General features: G+C 38.6%; 1 protein-coding gene across 8 annotated transcripts in view; it reads left to right on the plus strand.

The window, feature by feature from the left end:
* LIN54 (lin-54 DREAM MuvB core complex component) overlaps positions 1-19,533 on the plus strand; it is an 87,767-nt gene extending 68,234 nt beyond the window's left edge. For all 8 annotated transcript variants that reach the window (XM_017854771.1, XM_017854776.1, XM_017854769.1 and 5 more), the window contains 9 exons: positions 446-662; positions 7,268-7,341; positions 7,473-7,670; positions 8,725-8,816; positions 9,954-10,025; positions 10,840-10,942; positions 11,104-11,241; positions 16,430-16,632; positions 19,248-19,533. In XM_017854771.1, coding sequence (XP_017710260.1) covers positions 446-662; positions 7,268-7,341; positions 7,473-7,670; positions 8,725-8,816; positions 9,954-10,025; positions 10,840-10,942; positions 11,104-11,241; positions 16,430-16,632; positions 19,248-19,449 — 1,299 coding nt within the window. In that variant the 3' untranslated portion in view covers positions 19,450-19,533. The remainder of the gene's footprint in view (positions 1-445; positions 663-7,267; positions 7,342-7,472; positions 7,671-8,724; positions 8,817-9,953; positions 10,026-10,839; positions 10,943-11,103; positions 11,242-16,429; positions 16,633-19,247) is intronic.

Here is a 19,533-nt window from a genome sequence, read left to right on the forward strand (position 1 = left end):
ATACAGAACATGGGAATATAAAATTTGTTGTAGTTATTTTGGTGGGTAGCAATAATGACAACTATCTGTATCATCTTTTCTCTATATTGATATGGGGCTTAATTCTGGGAATTTTAAAATAATTCTTTTCATATAAATTTTACCTGATAGTAACAAAATTGTGTAAGTACTTGCAAATTAAGTAATAATTTCTTCATAGCAAGTTATCTGAAATGGACTACCAAGGAAGTTAACTACTAGAGATGGAAGGTAGAACTAATTAATTTTGGTTTTATTTCTGTATTTATTACCATTCTTTTCATTTCTCTTTGAACAGGTTGTTCCTTTCAGCAGCTTTTGATGCAATACAGGAGCATACTTTATAACTTGAGCAATTGTTATAAATTAAAAATAGTAGGAAAGTTACATCCCAGATTAATGACAGCCATGTTGTATTGTTTAATAGGCAGTGAAATCAACTGTGCAGACCATCACTGTTGGAGGAGTGAGCACATCACAGTTTAAGACAATTATTCCTCTGGCAACTGCTCCCAATGTCCAGCAGATTCAAGTGCCTGGAAGCAAGTTTCATTATGTCCGACTTGTTACTGCCACATCAGCCAGTAGTTCAACCCAGCCAGTTAGTCAGAATCCCAGTACAAACACTCAGCCTCTTCAGCAAGGTTAGTAACCATTTTTTAAAAACAGTAATTCTTGATTTTAACATGATTAAAGAACATTTGTCCATTTCTTGCTGAAATCCTGATGAAGAGTGGCATTTCAACTGAGTATGAGCCAGTAACTGGTGCAGAAGGCAGTGAAATAGAATGAGAGTTGTGTATAACAGTAGTATTCTTTCTGCTGGAAGTTGGTACACAGTGTGCTATTACACCAGATAATAGTAATTATTTGTTAATTTGTGGTTAGCCATTTTATTGTTGGTTTTAAAACCTGCCATTTATGCCAGTGGGATACACTTAGATGGAACCGAATTATGTATTTTATTTGCTGAACTATAAAGCCCCTTGATAGGGTTTGGGTCAGTTGAAATGACAAATAGGCAAGGTAAATATAAGAACTTAATGTCACTTTCAGCTTTTACTTATTTTGAATCTATAATTGCTACTAAAATAGTGATTAAAAGGCCAGGCACGGTGGCTCACACCTGTAATCCCAGCACTTTGGGAGGCCGAGGCAGGCGGATCACCTGAGGTCAGGAGTTCAAGACCAGCCTGGCCAATATGGTGAAACCCCCTGTCAACTAAAAATACAAAAATTAGCCAGGTGTGGTGATGTGCGCCTGTAGTCCCAGCTACTCGGGAGGCTGAGACAGGAGAAGTGCTCGAACCTGGGAGGTGGAGGTTGCAGTGAGCCGAGATCATGCCACTGCACTCCAGCCTGGGTGACAGAGTGAGACTCCATCTCAAAAAAAAAAAAAGTGAAAAATGTTTTATTTTGCTTAGTTGTATTTTCCCTAAAGGATATTCCTGTTTGTTGTCCTACTATTTTCTGTGTTTGTGTTTAACTCTTTTTACCACCTGATATACATCCATAGACACATAAATGACCTTTTTCATATTTATCTACTTTTCTAAAAATTAAAGGATATGAAAGGATCAGGATAGTTTATAATTTAGGGCTTACGTGTTTCCTTGTTTTATATTCTAACAACGTCAAGAAGCAGTTGATGGCAATTGAATGATATATTGTTTATCGAAAGTAAATAGAACAATTAAAGACTAGTTGGTTACTCTTTTTTATTAAGAGATCAGAGGGTAGGTCAGACGCTGTGGCTCACTCCTGTAATCCCAGCACTTTGGGAAGCCAAGGATCACCTGAGGTCAGGAGTTTGTGGCCAGTCTGGCCAACATGGCGAAACCCCATCTCTACTAAAAATATAAAAATTAGCTGGGTGTGATGTCACATGCCTGTGATTCCAGCTACCCAGGAGGCTGAGGCAGGAGAATCGCTTCAACCTGGGCGGAGGAGGTTGCTGTGAACTGAGATTGCATCACTGCACTCCAGCCTGGGCGACAGAGCGAGACTCCATCTCAAAACAAAACAGAACAAAACAAAACAGATCAGAGGGTAGTCTGAAGGTCGTGAATTGTCTTGATTGATTCTTCACAGTTACAGTTGGAACTCCTTGTTCTACCTTTTCCCCCTTCTTACTGCTATACTTGAGTAGTCTAAAATAAAAAATAAAAAAAAAAAAAGATCAGAGATTTGGAGCTACCTGTTGCCAATAGCTGGTTCACCTGAGGGAACCTATAGAAGAATAAAACCTATTTATTTCTCTTTCAAATTACTGAAGGGAGAAAACAGTAAGCAGTATTTTAGTACATATTCTATTAAATTAGACACAGCAAGCAGTTATATTTTCTAATTCTTTTTAAAACTGATTTTGGAATAAAATCATTATCATAATCTTAGTGAGGGGAAAACTGAAACATCCATATTATTGACTAAGGGAGCCAAATTTTATATTCTCTCAATACTTAGACTTAGCAGGGTACTGAGAGAAGTGCTGTAAGTTCAATCTACTTAGGTAGTATGATGATGATGACAGAAAGTGGTCATTAGATACAACTGGTTGTATTTTATGTGTGTGTATGTATGTGTATAATAGTATGCTGAGAATCCACATAATGGATTAAACCTAATTAATGTTAACATTAATTTATTCATTAGGAAGAGTATGCCTTTCGTATAAGGAAGATCCAGGGAGAGTGGAGGAATGGGATGGACATTTCAAAATAGAGTATTGGCTGGGCACGGTGGTGCACACCTGTAATCCCAGCACTTTGGGAGGCCGAGGCGGGCGGATCACTTGAGGTTGAGAGTTCGAGAACAGCCTGGCCAACATGGTGAAACCCTGTCTCTACTAAAAAAATACAAAAATTAGCTGGGCGTGGTGGCGCACACCTGTAATTCTAGCTACTTGGGAGGCTGAGGCAGGAGAATCACTTGAACCTGGGAGGCAGAGGTTGCAGTGAGCTGAGATCACACCACTACACCCCAGCCTGGGCAACAGAGCGAGACTGTGTCTCAAAAAATAATAATAATAAATAAGTAAAATTCAGTATTGACTGGTGCCTTCTTTTCCAGCTTTATATCTGTCTTTCTGCCTGTCTCTACTTCTCTTTTTCTCCTTGCCACCTGGCAATCCCTCACCACTCTTCTGCTTCCCTTCAGGTTCCTTTTTTGCTTTCCACCTTGAACATTGCCTCTCTGTTCTCCCCTATATCTCTCGGCCTTCTTCACCTCACTCTATACCCTCTTCCCACCCAGCCACATACATATACTGCCCATGTTATTTCCCTTATATCCATCTATATTTTTCTTTTTTTGTCTTTCTCTCCTGTCCCATAAAAGATCTGGATATATATAATATATATTATTTCACAGGAATAACAAATACAATTTTTATTAGAGTTACACTAAATAGTTGCTCTAGTTCATCAAATATATTAATGTCTCTTTATGAGGAATTTACTTAAATGCCAGAGGGGCTTATCTTGTACATTTTTCCCCAAAAGTTGTACAAGAACTAATGTTCAAAGGCTCCACCATGTTAATCACTAGTTCAATGGTGGGCAGCATAGAGAAGAACTCAGGAAAGTGCTTGGTTATGCTTTTCAGAATACAGCCTATCATCTCGGTGAGGGAGGAAACCAATTTAAGAAGTTATAAAGCCTCAAACACTTGCAGGTATGGTTTCTGAAGTTTGGAAGGAAGCTATTCTAAAGGATTGTTCAGAGTTCCTACCAAAGACTAAAAACTAAACAATTATGCCAGCCTCTATGAAAACTGTAGTAGTAGTTAGTAATGTGCGCTAAGGTAAGGAGGAGGAGAAATGCAGACGGTTGACTTAGTTACATAACATTCCCTTCCATAGGTATTTTATAGTATTCTGTTTTATGACCACTTGATTTTATATTTTCTACATTCCCCAGGCTTCAGTGAAAACTCAGCATGCAAGTGTCAAACCTATGTAAATTTGAGTTTCTAAGTTTTTTTTACTGGGCCAGGGAGGGTATGTGTGTGTGTCTGTGTGTGTGTGACTGTGCACACACACATTTGTGCATGTGTATGAGGAGAGGGCAGGGATAGTCCCCATTTAATGTGATGGAAGGCAGGTCACTCTCCTTCCCAGTTATTTCTCAGGACCACCAGGATGTTTTTGGATTCCACTGGTCATTGCCCTCACTTCAGAATCACTGCACTGTGCTCATGGAACAGCGACTGTCATCTCTCCCAGGAGCAGGTGGTGGAGGGAGTCCACTCTCCTGTGTCCTAAGCGGGAATTCAGGCTCTCCTTTTAATTCCTTCTAGCATTGCTGAGACCAATCTACAATGGTTATTATAACCTTGCTAATGCTTCAGTATAATTGAGGAAAATTCAAACAGAACAGAAACAACTTCAAACTAGGTATCAGATGTCACACTGCTCCAGTATTTCATACAGGAAAAGAGTCATACACTCTTTTTGTATAACAACCTCACTGAGATGTAATTCATACATACCATAAAGTTCACCCTTTCAAAGCATACAATTGACTGGTTTTTAGTATATTCACAAAATTGTGCAACCATCTCCACTAATCATATACTCTCTCTAGACATCTCCTGCTCTCCCTCCTTCCCCCTAGTTTGTCACCTTGCTGCAGTGGCCTGCTGCCTTTTAAATCAGAGTGCCTACTCTAAGATTCTCTTCTAGGACTCTCAGCTTTTTTGTCTTAGGCATCATCCTTCCAGTCCCCACCAAAAGCAAACAAACAAACAAACAAACAAAAAAACAAAAAACTGCTGATATCATAGTAGCCTTTCTAAGGAAATTTATTCTTTTTTGTTTTGTTGAGAATTCTCTTAACCTCTCTTTCTGACCAGGCTCCAGGCCTTACTTTTACATCAATGAAACCTGAAGAGATGTCATTTCTATCTTCTTAAATGTCTGCTTTTAACAGTGGAAATGGCAGCAGGCAGTTTTTAAAACTGCACGTCTTGTTGGTCCAAACGTATATGTCTAGTGCCAATGTCTTTCCTGAATTTCATCCTAGTATTTCTCCATGTCAAGTTTCATCCTCCCTTTAAAACAGCTCATTCTTGAGTTTTTAGTTCTAATAACTGTCATTTTCCTGGTCACTTGAAAGCTCTGCAGTGGTTACATTTTCTTCGCTTATACCTACAGTTCCTACCATTCAGTGGTTGGTTGGTAAGTCATGATCCTTTCACCTACACCAGGTGTCCTGCATCTGCTGTCTCTGTTTTATTCCCATTGCTGTCACTCCAGATCAGACCCTCATTTTTTTGCACTCTTCTGACTTGTCTCTTGCAACTCCATTCTGTTTTATGCACTCCTGCCAAATACAATTCGTTTTTCTTTATTTCAATATAATTTCTGTATTTAAAAATTCCTAGAAACTTCTCATTGCATACTGAATTAAAAATACAGATTAAATATAGAGTCCTACCCGAACATTCAGGGTCCTCAATAAATGTCTGCAATCTGCCTTTTTGCTTGTGTTTGTCTATGTTAATCCCAGGTATTAGCCAGACTGGTTTGTTCACCAACATTTGTGACTATGCTTTGCAGCTTCCCAAGATTAAGCCTCCACTTCTCATGCTTCTGTCTGCATGAAATGTGCTTCTCCAGTCTGTGTGCCCTCCATGCAGCCGGCCTATTGATTGGGGCCCATTCTCAGTACTATGTCCTCCATGTGCTTTTTCTATATTTCCATCCTCTGCAAATTATATATCCTCTTTCCTCTAAACTCCCACAGCTCTTCATGTATCTTCTTTAATAATATTTATCTTGGCCGGGCGCGGTGGCTCACGCCTGTAATCCCAGCACTTTGGGAGGCCGAGGCTGGCGGATCACGAGGTCAGGAGATTGAGATCATCCTGGCTAACACGGTGAAACCCTGTCTCTACTAAAAATACAAAAAAATTAGCCGGGTGTGGTGACAGGTGCCTGTAGTCCCAGCTACTCGGGAGGCTGAGGCAGGAGAATGGCGTGAACCTGGGAGGCGGAGCTTACAGTGAGCCGAGATCGCTCCACTGCACTCCAGCCTGGGCGACACAGGGAGACTCCATCTTTAAAAAACAAACAAACAAAAAAAACTGTGTATATTTATATTTATTTGTCTTATTTGGGCACCTGCCTAATCTGCTGAACTAGATTGTAATCTCCCTAACAGCAGAGGTCTAGTGCTTTAGGTTTCCTGAAATAATGTCCACAGTGCCATTTATATAGCAGCAGCAGTTGTAACAACAATGATGGCAGCTAACATTTAGTGAGCATTTACTGTTTGTTGGGCAGTGTTCTGATGAATTTTCATGAATTATGATATACTTAACCCTCATATGCCGTAAGGTAGATGCTCCCCATATTGCAGATGAGGATACAGGCAAAGAGAGCTTAAGTGGTTAGAAGACAGCAGAACTGGGATTTTAATGCCCTGGGTCTTATGAGTTTAGAGCCCATGTTCTTATCCTTTTTGCTGTGCTGCCTTTTAGTATGTATTCTGTAAATACTGAATTACACTGGCTGGGCACAGTGGCTCACGCCCATAATCCCAGCACTTTGGGTGGCCGAGGCGGGTGGATCACCTGAGGTCAGGAGTTCAAGACCATTCTGGCCGACATGGCAGAACCCAGTCTCTACTAAAAATACAAAAATTAGCCGGATGTGGTGGTGTGCGCCTGTAATTTTAGGTACTTGGGAGGCTGAGGCATGAGAATCGCTTGAACCTGGGAGGCAGAGGTTGCGGTGAGCTGAGATTGCACCACTGCACTCCAGCCCGTGTGGCAGACAGAGCGAGTCTCCGTCTCAAAAAAAAAGAGAGAGAGAGAAAAAAAAAAAGACCCAAGAATGACATATTCTCTGGTTTGAATAGAAACAGCAATTAGAAATAGTATAGAGTGCTGTTGTTACTCAAGCTTATGAATGACAGTTATTTATACATTTCATTTGACTGGATTAGGTACTGAATGTATAAATCATCTGAATACAGATTGAGGTATTTTCATTTGAATGTCTTGAACCTACAAATATTCCCTCATAAAGTGGATAGACTGTAGCCACCTTAGATATAAGTTCTCTGGTAGATGGGGTAAGCGATTTTGAAAGGTAACTATCCTGATTAAAGATTGCTCAAATTAGGAATCAAATGGAATTCTTTAAGCTCTTTTATGAGAAAAACTTGGGAGAGCTAAGTATTCTTAAGTGTTTTAAATACTATTTTCTGTAAATAACTTGTTCACCCTTTTTTTGTTTTTTAAAAAGCAAAGCCAGTGGTTGTTAATACAACCCCAGTGCGGATGTCAGTTCCAATTGTCTCAGCTCAGGCTGTCAAACAAGTGAGTATCACATAACTTCTTTCTCAGTCTTTCCCAAATGAACGTTAAGATTTAGGTGCAAGAGATTTATACTGAATTGAACAGCTGTAAAATTTATTTTGTGGTCATTGATGTATGTCCCTTCTTTTTAGGTTGTTCCAAAACCAATCAATCCAACTTCACAAATAGTAACTACTAGCCAGCCACAGCAACGGCTTATCATGCCTGCCACACCACTGCCACAGATCCAGCCCAACCTCACTAACCTGCCACCAGGCACTGTCCTGGCACCAGCTCCGGGAACAGGGAATGTGGGTTATGCAGTGCTTCCAGCTCAGTATGTTACTCAGGTATGTGGAAAAAATGAAGTCATTGTATTGCAAAAGTGATAACGGGGTCCAAGATGTCTAGTGCTATCACAGAAACTACTCAAACACATCTAACTCAGTATTGAAGTGGCACTTTCCAAAATCTGAAAATGTTAACCCAAACCTTTAAGTTTATTTTTATGTACCCTTAGCATTTAGAAATATATAACACAGGTCAGATATACAAGTCAGACAATTTGGAGCTGAGAGCAGCTTGGCAAGAGCACAAGGCTGTGGCGGTATGATAGAAAATAGACTGAAGTTAAAATCAGCAGAGTCCAAATGAATTTAGAAAAGACTGTGGCTATTACAAAGCTCTTCCTCACACATCAGTTTGATGCCACTGACTTGGAAAATAAGTCCAAGTTTATTTATTGGAAAATAAGTCCAAGTTTATTTATTGGAAAATAAACTGTGAGATGCATTTCCAGGTGACATATCTTTAGCGATCTGTCTACTCTTACTGGTCATCTTTAGAATGAAAGACAGGGAAACAAACCCACATGTGTACTTTTTAATGAAATATACTTTGGAATATGTTTTGTGGCTATTGATAAGAATAATGTTCAGTATTTTTGTCATAAGCATTTCTAATGTTTAGAAGTTGGTGTAAAATAGAAACTCAACTATTGTGCATGTAACTTATTCTTTGTAATTTGTAGTGTGATAAATGATCAATATAGTACCTGTTTTATTTGTAAGTAGGCACATTGCATTTTTCTAGCCAAAACAAGTTATTACAGTACTTCGAGAGCATTCATCTAGAATTTCCTATCATTCTGACATACTTAACTCGTCTGTGAAATACTTTCTTTATATTTGTACTATGTAGTACTGTAACATGTTCACATTATTTTCACCTATAGTATTGGTTTGAGTCTTTAAAAGAGCTCTGTGAAGTATGCGTTTGTATGAAATTCTCCATTGTGTTTTTCTTATTTTAATAGATGAATTTGTATTTCTTACTGATCATCATACCTGAGAATATTGTCCATTTTTGGAAATATGATCTAAAATTAATTTTCTTTACATGTAGCTACAGCAGTCTTCATATGTATCAATAGCAAGCAACTCTACCTTTACTGGAACATCTGGTATCCAGACCCAGGCACGGCTTCCATTCAATGGGTGAGTATTTTGAAAATAGGTACATAAGTTGTTAGATCAGCTTAAATGCAACAATAAATATATATATTCCAAACTACATCCTCTTTGACTTTTTTCCCCTCAAAGCTATGTGAGCATGCCTCTAAAATACTTGCTGAAATATTTCAAACAGAAAAATTACAGAAATAGTCAATTCCCAAATACTCTATTCAGATTCACCAATTTTGCTACATTAGTTTTATTATTCTCTTTCATTCTGAGTATGTTTCCAAAATGATGATGCTATTTTTTATCTTTATTTTTCGAGACAAGGTCTTGCTCTGTTGCCCGGGCTGGAGTACAGTGCTGTGATCTCAGCTCACTGCAACCTCCACCTCCCAGGCTCAAGCAATCCTCCTGTTTCAGCCTCCTGAGTAGCTGGAACTATATGCGCATGCCACCATGCTCTCCTAATTTTTAAATATTTTGGTAGAGATGCAGTCTCACTATATTGCCCAGGCTAATCTCCAAGTCCTGGGCTCAAGTGATCCTCCTGGCTCAGTCTCCCAAAGTACTGGGATTCCAGGCTTGAGCCACTGCACCTGCCCAACTATTTTAAAAATTATGTTAGGTCCTTGTTTTTTGTTGATGTTTATTTGTTTATCTATTAATTACTGCCTTTGCAATATCAGCTTAGAAGCAGCGCTTAATTACCCGGAATCAGTCCACATCCCACTTCCATTTCCTCCTCCACATACTCCTTTTCCTCACTGCCTTTTTATACTTGAATCCCAAGAGTTTTGAGGCAATCTCAACTTTGTTTTCTTAGAAGGGACAGTGTTTGTGGAGTGTTCTTTAGCAGCTATTGATAACTTCTTTTTAAAAAATTATTCCATATCTCGTCTTTACCTCTTTTCATGTTACAACTTGCCTTTGGACCTAATGTAAACAGAACAACATAGCAAACTTTTTATTTTAGATGGACAGATTTAACATTGGTTAAAACTTTATTTCTGGAACAATTTATAGATTGGAGACTTTTCTAATCTTAAATTAGTTTTAGGTCTAATTTTTTAAATTTTAAATTAATTGTAGCTAAATTTAAATTAATTGTAGTAACTAAATTAATTTTAGTTACTATTAATTGATTAAATGTATATATTTTTTCTATCTGTACAGCATAATCCCATCAGAGTCTGCCAGTCGGCCCCGAAAGCCCTGTAACTGTACAAAATCACTGTGTTTGAAATTGTAAGTGTTTTTGCCACTCTTTGCTCATTTAATATAATTGGAAATGCTCTTAAAAGTAAATGGAGTTAACTAAAAATTTTTAACAGACCAAGGCTCGTAAGTCTAAGTAATTTAAATAAACATACAAGTCAATGTTTGCACATATATGGCAGTATAAAAATATTATTTCATTCATTTTAGAAAGAAATATTTAGAGTCCTTACTATACATGAATCACTGGAGTCGGGGTTAGGGACATAGCAGCATGAGACAGACATAGCTTCTGCCCTTAATAATGTTTGATCTTATTCATGACTTTTGTATTTGGTCTACTACGTGAAGAGATGATACTCTAGGTAGTTTTAAAAATCATTGAATGGTTAATTTGCTTATTAGCATTATAAAGATTTGACATGAAATAGTTAAATGAAAAGCATTGGTCTTATTGGGGCATAGAATCCAAAGAAGTACTACTATAACTCAAATGAGCCAGCTCAACTATTAGAATATAGCCAGTGTTCTTCCTTTTTCAGAATTGTGAAATGCCTGACTTTGGGGGCACATAAAATTATATAGCTCTTGTGCGACAGCTGTTATTGGTTGGACTGTTTTAGGTCAAAATTCTAGGACTTGGTGATTTAAACTTTGAGCCTTAGTATGCGGTTGACAATATATGTTGTTAACTCTTCAACTGGGTAGCTGAGTAGATTTCTGAAATGATTTACCACATATGTAGTACGTGTACAATATATATACAATGTATGCATATATAATCAGGTAATTAGTAGTTTTCCTTAATAATGACTTTTTACCTATACTGACTTTTACCTTTCAGATATTGTGATTGCTTTGCAAATGGTGAATTTTGCAACAACTGCAATTGTACTAATTGTTATAACAATTTGGAACATGAAAATGAAAGGCAAAAAGCAATAAAGGTGATTATTTTTTATTTCATTTAACTGACAGAAATATCCAGTTTCACCAATTTTTTAAATAACTCAGTTGTCTTGCAAAGAAACATTTCAATTCCTTTTGCAGTGTTTAAATTTCATCTACTGTGATTTAACTCTAATTGATATTTGATCTGTTTTGCCAGGCATGCCTTGACAGAAATCCAGAAGCCTTTAAGCCTAAGATTGGGAAAGGAAAGGAGGGAGAATCTGATCGACGTCATAGCAAAGGATGTAATTGCAAACGATCAGGATGTCTTAAAAACTACTGTGAATGCTATGAGGTGAGATGCTGGGTGGTGAAAATAATATCTTTTAATATATTTTAGAAAGGACACACTACAAAAATTTACTTGAAAATTGGGAAATCACCTTGCTATTGCAGTTTGAAAATATGCACAGTTGGCACAGAGGCCCTTATTTGAGGAAGGCTTTCGAGCCTCCTTAGCAGGGCTTCGGAGGAATACCTTGGGTTTACTATTACAGCCTGGGGTCTTATTGGGTGATTTACCATAACTTCTTGGTCATTATGCCCAGAAATATGCATGCAGATCAGAATACCAATATACTGATTTTCAATAAAAATAATAGTATCAAAGTGGATTGGAAACTCTCCAGCAGTGATTCTCACCTGAGGTGCAGTTCTTATTGTTCTTCACAGGCTTCTTAGAAATATATGGCCGGGCACAGTGGCTCATACCTGTAATCCCAGCACTTTGGGAGGCAGAGGCGGGCAGATCACTTGAGGTCAGGAGTTCGAGACCAGCCTGGCCAACATGGTGAAACCCCGTCTGTACTAAAATACAAAAATTAGCTGGGCATGGTGGCGGGCGCCTGTAATCCCAGCTACTCAGGAGGCTGAGGCACGAGAATCGCTTGAACCCGGGAGGTGGAGGCTGCAGTGAGCCGAGATCATGTCACTGCACTCTAACATGGGCAACAGAGCAAGACTCTGTCATAGATAGATAGATAGATAGATAGATAGATAGATAGATAGATAGATAGATAGAGATGGATGGATGGATGGATGGATGGATGGATGGATGGATGGATAGACAGACAGACAGACAGACAGACAGACAGATACAAAATAGCCTGCATCCCAGGGTACAGTCTAGAAATTAAAGGATTATCTTGACCAAAATGCTGGTTATGCCCACTTGAAAAGCACACTGCTCTGTGGAAAACCAAAGTATGTTAAGAAGTTTGCTTTGTGAGCATAAAAATAGGAAAGGGGGATCTGGCATATTGCCGGATGAGGTTACTGGTCACGGCAGGCGATTGTCTCCATTTTCACCATTTTGTTGTTCCACTGAGCTGGTTATTTTTACTTCTGGGTCAGGCATCTTCTCTGGAAGATGTAGTTGAAACTCTGCTCTGACAAAAGGCATGTAAATCTTCCCCTTCTTGCTTTAGACACAGTTCTATATAGTTTTATTTTAGAAGCTTATGTGTAACAATCTAGTGATTGAGTTTAACCCTAGATTACCATAATTGGTTTCTGGGTATGCCTGAAACTTTACTGAGAGTGTTTTGGGTGGTTGCGTTATTCCTGTTCTTGGCTCTTCTCATACTGTCATATATTTTCATTCTTTCTTATTCTCAAGAGAGAATTAATTAATTAATTAGTTTATTTATTTATGGGCAGAAAGCCTAGCTTTGCACTTGCTGAAGGTTTGCCCTGCCACAGGAGCATGTCCTCCAGTTCAGTGCCCTCTCCTATATAGCATGTGTCACATGAAAGATTTTGTGTATTGCATTTGCTGTGTAATGAATTCTTTCCTAATCTACTTATTTACAAAGTCAAATACTACTCTCAGGAAGTAAAGTAGAATAGGAGAGTAACATCTTGTGAGTTCTGCAGATGATCTGAATGAAAATTGCATAAAGAGACAAGTTTTTTGTTGTTGTTGTTTTTTTTTTTTGAGACGGAGTCTCGCCCTGTCACCCAGGCTGGAGTACAGTGGTGCTATCTTGGCTCACTGTAATCTCCGCCTCCTGGGTTCAAGTGATTCTCCTGCCTCAGCTTCCCAAGTACCTGGGATTACTGGCGCCTGCCACCATGCCCAGTTAAGTTTTGTATTTTTTTTTTTTTTAGTAGAGACAGGGTTTCACCACGTTGGCCAGGTTGGTCTCGAACTCAAGTGATACACCCACCCATCAGCCTCCCAAAGTGTTGGGATTACAGGCGTGAGCCACCGTCACAACTTGATTTTTTAAATTGTCTTAAGGAACATCTCCAAATCCAACAAGCCAGTTTCATCCAGTGTTGGAATCTTTTTTAGTCTTTCTTCTTTTGAATACCAGATGAAATAGCTAGCTTACGTTTAGAAGCCATACAAAAGTTATCATGAATATGTAAAAATTAACACTTTTTTTTTTTTTGAGCCGGTGTCTCACTCTGTTGCCAAGGCTGGAGTGCAGTGGTGTGATCTCGGTTCACTGCAAGCTCTGCCTCCCGGATTCACACCATTCTCCTGCCTCAGCCTCCTGAGTAGCTGGGACTACAGGCACCCGCCACCACGCCTGGCTAATGATTTGTATTTTTTAGTAGAAACGGGGCTTCACCGTGTTAGCCAGGATAGTCTTGATCTCCTGACCTTGTAATCCGGCCGCCTCGGCCTCCCAAAGTGCTGGGATTACTGCACCCGGCCAACACTTCTTTTGAGAACGTGGAAATTTATGTAAAGTTGGATCAGAAGGGCAAAGCGACCCTTTCATGTATATGGCATTGAACAATCAATACATGCTGGGCATATGAAATTCAGACATATATGAACTAACCATTTAATTAAACTGGTTAACAAATCTGTGAATAGAAGTAGAAAAGGTACTGGACTAGTTGAAAAGTGTTAGAAGAGAGAACCCTGCCCTACCTATTCTAATGAAGTTTTGTCAGGACAGATACACCGTCTAGTAACAAATTTATCATTCCAAAAGTTATGTACCAAAAAATGAAGAAACTTAGAATACACTAAACTATGAATAGCAGCGGCTAATTGGCTGTAAATTAGCTGTGGGCTTATCTGACATTTTGTGTTGAACTGTTCTTTTGACACCTTTCTCTTCAGCTGAATTGGCTTTTTAATCCCGTTGGTTTGCATCTGGACAACACATTCATGTTTCCTTTCAGTGCCTATAGGCTTGCTGATTCGATGAATGGCTACCCACCTTATTTCATGGTTGTGTCTTTTCTTGTGACCTTTTTCCTCCCGTCCACTTTTTTTTTTTTTTTGTACAGGGGAAGTTAAATTAGCCAAGCTAAGTGTCATTGTAATTTCTCCATCCTGAGCTCCAGTTAGACACTATTAATGTCTTTCTTATGGTTCTTAAAATATAAAGAGAATTAAAAAAATATATATTTTCTTAATAATACTATATATTACTATATATATATATATTAGTATATATCTATAATCTAAATTACCATTATTGTATGTTTTCCCACTCTGAGCGTCAGAATTTTCTCTCTTCATCACTAGATGCTGTATTAAGTATTGCTTGAGTTAGATTACCGAGTCAGGCTCACAGGTAACCCAGTTAACACAAACTTATAGTCCATTTATTCCTTTGGTAAATGGAATTTACTTGGTGCTCTTATAAGAAAGGGAGCAGAAGTAAATGTCTTTATAATGCCAGTCTTGATTTTCTTACTTACGTGGCTATATGAGAGAGAAGGGACAGTTTTATTGTATTTATATAGGACATGGGTTCACTGAAGAAAATGCAGCTACAAAAAACATACTCAATCATTCGCAAAATCAGGGGAAATATAAATTAAATAACAGCTGAAATCTCACTTTATTACCCCCCACTTACCATATTATAATTTTTTTTTTTTTTTTTTTTTTTTTGAGACGGCAGTTTCATTCTTGTGCAGGCAGTGCAGTGGCGTGATCTCGGCTCACCACAACCTCCACACCTCCAGGGTTCAAGCAATTCTCCTCCCTCAGCCTCCTGAGTAGCTGAGATTACAGGCATGTGCCACTGGCTAATTTTTTTTTTCTTTAGTAGAGACGGGATTTCTCCATGTTGGTCAGGCTGGTCTTGAACTGCCGACCTCAGGTGATCCTCCCACCTCGGCCTCCCAAAGTGCTGGGATTACAGGCGTGAGCCACTGTGCCTAGCATAAAATGTTAAAAGGAGTTATAATATCCATTGTTGGAGGGAATGTGGGAAATCCTTCCTTTACACATTGCTGATGAGATGTGAGGTATTACAGCCCTTTGAAAAAGCAATCTGGCTGGGCGCGGTGGCTCACGCCTGTAATCCCAGCACTTTGGGAGGCCAAGGCAGGCGGATCGCTAGGTCAGGAGATCGAGACCATCCTGGCTAACACGGCGAAACCCCTCTCTACTAAAAATGCAAAAAATTAGCTGGGCGTGGCGGTGGGTGCCTGTAGTCTCAGCTACTTGGGAGGCTAAGGCAGGAGAATGGTGTGAACCCGGGAGGCGGAGCTTGCAGTGAGCTGAGATCGCACCACTGCACTCCAGCCTGGGCGACTGAGCGAGACTCCATCTCAAAAAAAAAAAAAAAAAATTAAAATACACGACCTGTTATCCAGTGAGCCCAATTCTGGAAATCTAACTCAGAGAAATAAAAAGGCATAATGTATACCAAAAAAAATCTCTTTATGCATCATTTGTGGTACCCAAGAACTGGAAACAAAAATAAACACCCATCAATAGGGAAAATGAAAGTCCAAAAAAAATAGACACATCATACCAGGGATTTACACTTAGCCGTTAAATAGAATGAATTCAAGCTATGCCAGATGACTTTGGAGGGATTCCATGAGTTGTAGTATAAGAAAAGCAAGATGCAGAAAAGCAGGTATATGATTTTGAAAAACTAAAAAGTGAAAGTTCTGTATTTGTATATATACATAAGGTCTACGGTTTTATATATGACATTTTTACATGAAAATATATATTTATATAAAATGTAAAACACACCCTAGTTTCATATGGGTTATTGAAGGGTTTGGGGAATCTGAAGTCCCTCCCGAACTCCCTCTTCAGATTAAAATAGCATAATAGAATAATAAAAATAGCATCTATGAAATCCCTTTAATATGAAATTATATACATATGCATAAATGGGAGGTCATCTACATGTTAGTGATGATTTGATTGAGGTGGCTGGATTCTGGATGACCCTTATTTTTGATATTTTCATGTATCATTCATGTTTATTAAAAACGTGTTATTCATATCTGAGGAAAATCTATATCCATAGTGGGGGAAAACTGACATGGAAGGACACACCACAAATGTGCCACTGTCAGACTTAAGAATATCTAACCTAGCTAGCCACATGTGTAGTTACTGTTTGTCAGCCAGAGATGCTTCCATCTAATCTTATTATCAGTTGACCAGGTAATGCTATTAGCTGTTGATTTGATCATAGCATCTACTTACAGTAATGTATTTTGGTTTTGATTTGGAAACTTTTCTTTTGTAACTCTTTTAGGCAAAAATAATGTGTTCCTCAATATGCAAATGTATTGGCTGTAAGAATTTTGAAGAAAGCCCGGAAAGGAAGACATTGATGCATTTGGCAGATGCAGCTGAAGTAAGGGTACAGCAACAAACAGCAGCCAAGACGAAGTTATCCTCTCAAATTTCAGACTTGCTTACTAGGCCAACACCAGCTTTAAATAGTGGAGGCGGAAAGTAAGTCAGTATTTTAATCTTTTTATAGTATTTCCCAAATACTCACTTTTGATAAAGTTTCTTTTCAGGGGGCAAAGTTGAGTTTATACTTTTGGTTGTTGCAAACCTGATTTTTGCATTTTCTTTCCATCTTTAGCTACTTGGAAAGGAATTTAAAGGTAACAGAAGCCACTGTCAGATTATTGTGCAGTTCGAAAATGCACAGTAATGATTTAGTCCACTGTGCTTAATTTCTGTCTACTAAGATGAGGTAATTATGTAATTTGAGGAACCCCAAAGAAAACCAGATGTTTCATATGTCTCGCTGAACGTGTAATTATTTATGTTTTTGCATTTTCTTACCTTCTCTTGCCTCTTCCATTTCTTGGAGCACTTTTCCCATCCTATTGGGCCACCCATCACACTGTAATAGTGCAGCTCCTTATTGTTATCTCTTATCTGCTGAGTTCTGGAGTAGAAAAGCTTGACCTCTAAAGTCAGGTAGACTTGAGTTTATACTATCTGTGCTGCTTAGTAGTTTGTGAATTTCTTTGAGCCTCAGTTTTCTTTCCTTAAAATAGCCTATACCAGGTGGCTGTGAGAAATAAGGCATGTCTGTAATAGACAGTGTCTGTCAAGACCTGATAAAACATAGTTTGTGATTTGGACTGGACTGGTATTAGAAAGTTTGTTAGAGGTTAATTCGAGGAATTATTAAATGGAATGCACCTTGCAAATGGCATATGATTTAAAATGCCTAAGTAGGCCAGGCACGGTGACTCACACCTATAATCCTAGCACTTTGGGAGGCCGTGGTGGGCAGATCACCTGAGGTCAAGGGTTTGAGACCAGCCTGGCCAACATGCTGAAACCCCATCTCTACTAAAAATACAAAAAGTTAGGTGAGTGTGTGGTGCACGCTTGTAATCCCAGCTACTCGGGAGGCTGGCACAGGAGAATCGCTTGAGCTCGGGAGGCAGAGGTTGCAGTGAGCTGAGATCGCACAATTGCACTCCAGACTAGGCAACGAGAACAAAACTCCATCTCAAAAATAAAATGCCTAAGTTGAAAAGGAGATCCAGTGCTTATAAAAATAAGGCTTTTTTGTACAAATATTTAAGATACTAGTTTTTTGTTTTGTTTTTTTCTCTTTTCGAGAGAGAGTCTCACTCTGTTGCTCAGGCTGGTGTGCAGTGTCATGATCTCAGCTCAGTGCAATCTCCGCCTCCTGGGTTTAAGCAATTCTCCTGCCTTAGCCTCCTAAGTAGCTGGGATTACAGGCATACACCACCACGCCCAGCTAATTTTATGTATTTTTAGTAGAGATGAGGTCTATGTTGGCCAGCCTGGTCTTGAATACCTGACCTCAGGTGATCTGCCCATCTCAGCTTCCCAAAGTGCTGGGATTATAGGCGTGAGCCACTGCACCTGGCCTTAAGATATTAATTCTAAACTCTTATGACTGGAATATAAGGAGCAAATGGTTTTTGACTGAATAAAGTGGAAATGGTCAGACACCTTAATGAGGCTTATAACCTGGGATTCTGGTCTTTAGAGTACTGAATATAATCTCCACATGGAGATTAAAGATACTGCCACAGTAAAATATTTATAATTTTTTAAAATTGCGAAGATGTTTACAATATGAATACAAAATTATAAAATTATACATTATAATCAAAACTACGTATTAAAAACTTGTATAAAAAAAGTTATGCTAGCATGTTAACAAGCTTGTTTCAAGTGACAAAACCTTAAATTAATGTTTTCTAGTTTAAAATGCTGGTTTGTATGTTAAAGATTCCTATACAGCTGCATGGCAACCTGAATTCTCAATTACCCTTTCTTGCCATAGTGAGCTTTAATTTCAGACTTCATTGTTTAGTATACTTGTTAGTGACCGCTTACTCACAGGTTGTTGAGTTCGTGGTTAGATTATGTTGCTTGACTTAATCTGTCACAGCTTAAGACTTGAGTTGGCTGCAAATATAGCAAGCCTCACGATGGGTTGCTCCAATTTAATACTCAATAGCTCAGGTCTTTATGAATGCAACTCTGTGTAGAACAACATTTGGTTTCCCCATTTTGCTTTGTTGTGATAGAACAATGCAGAATTTTGGAATGTTTTCTACAAACAGTATCAGTGACTATGGTAAAGTGCTTTATTTTTCATTTTGCCCAAGAGATAGTGCTATCAATTCCCAATATTATTCATTTAGCAACTACTCATGTAGTGTCCTATGTCATGCACTATTCTAGGCACTGGAGCAACAGCAGTAAATAAAAATTGAACTTTTGGAGCGTACATTCATGATTTGGGAGGATTTTAGTTAAATTCTAGTCTTCATGTAGACTATTATCTTTTAGTTAACCACATAACTTTGCCTAGGTAGTAAGTCACGTGTTTTATATGTTAAATTTTCTGAACAATATTCTTACAGTATGTGAATAATAAAACCAAATCTAACTTTTTAAAGCCGTTTTTAGGATGTGCTTGTGCTCACTGTGTCAATTGTGATGCTCATCCTGCTGGTGAATTGTGAAAGTGTCAGTAGAGATTTCCAGATGAAAGAATGTATCCACTTTTGCTATTATTTAACACCACCATCATCTTTCTCTTTCAAAAATCATTTCAGATTGCCATTTACATTTGTAACTAAGGAAGTAGCTGAAGCCACATGTAATTGCCTCCTTGCCCAGGCAGAGCAGGCAGACAAGAAGGGAAAATCAAAGGCAGCAGCGGAACGGATGATACTCGAGGAATTCGGACGATGTTTGATGAGTGTCATCAACTCTGCAGGAAAGGCAAAAAGTGACCCTTGTGCCATGAATTGCTAACTCTTGCACAAAAGACTGATAAATGGAACTGTACAGAAAATTTAAGGTGCAGGGACACTTGATTTTCTGCAAGAAAAACAATTA

The sequence above is a fragment of the Rhinopithecus bieti genome, unplaced genomic scaffold, assembly GCF_001698545.2.
Source record: "Rhinopithecus bieti isolate Rb0 unplaced genomic scaffold, ASM169854v2 scaffold_38123, whole genome shotgun sequence".
Classification (NCBI taxonomy): domain Eukaryota; kingdom Metazoa; phylum Chordata; class Mammalia; order Primates; family Cercopithecidae; genus Rhinopithecus; species Rhinopithecus bieti.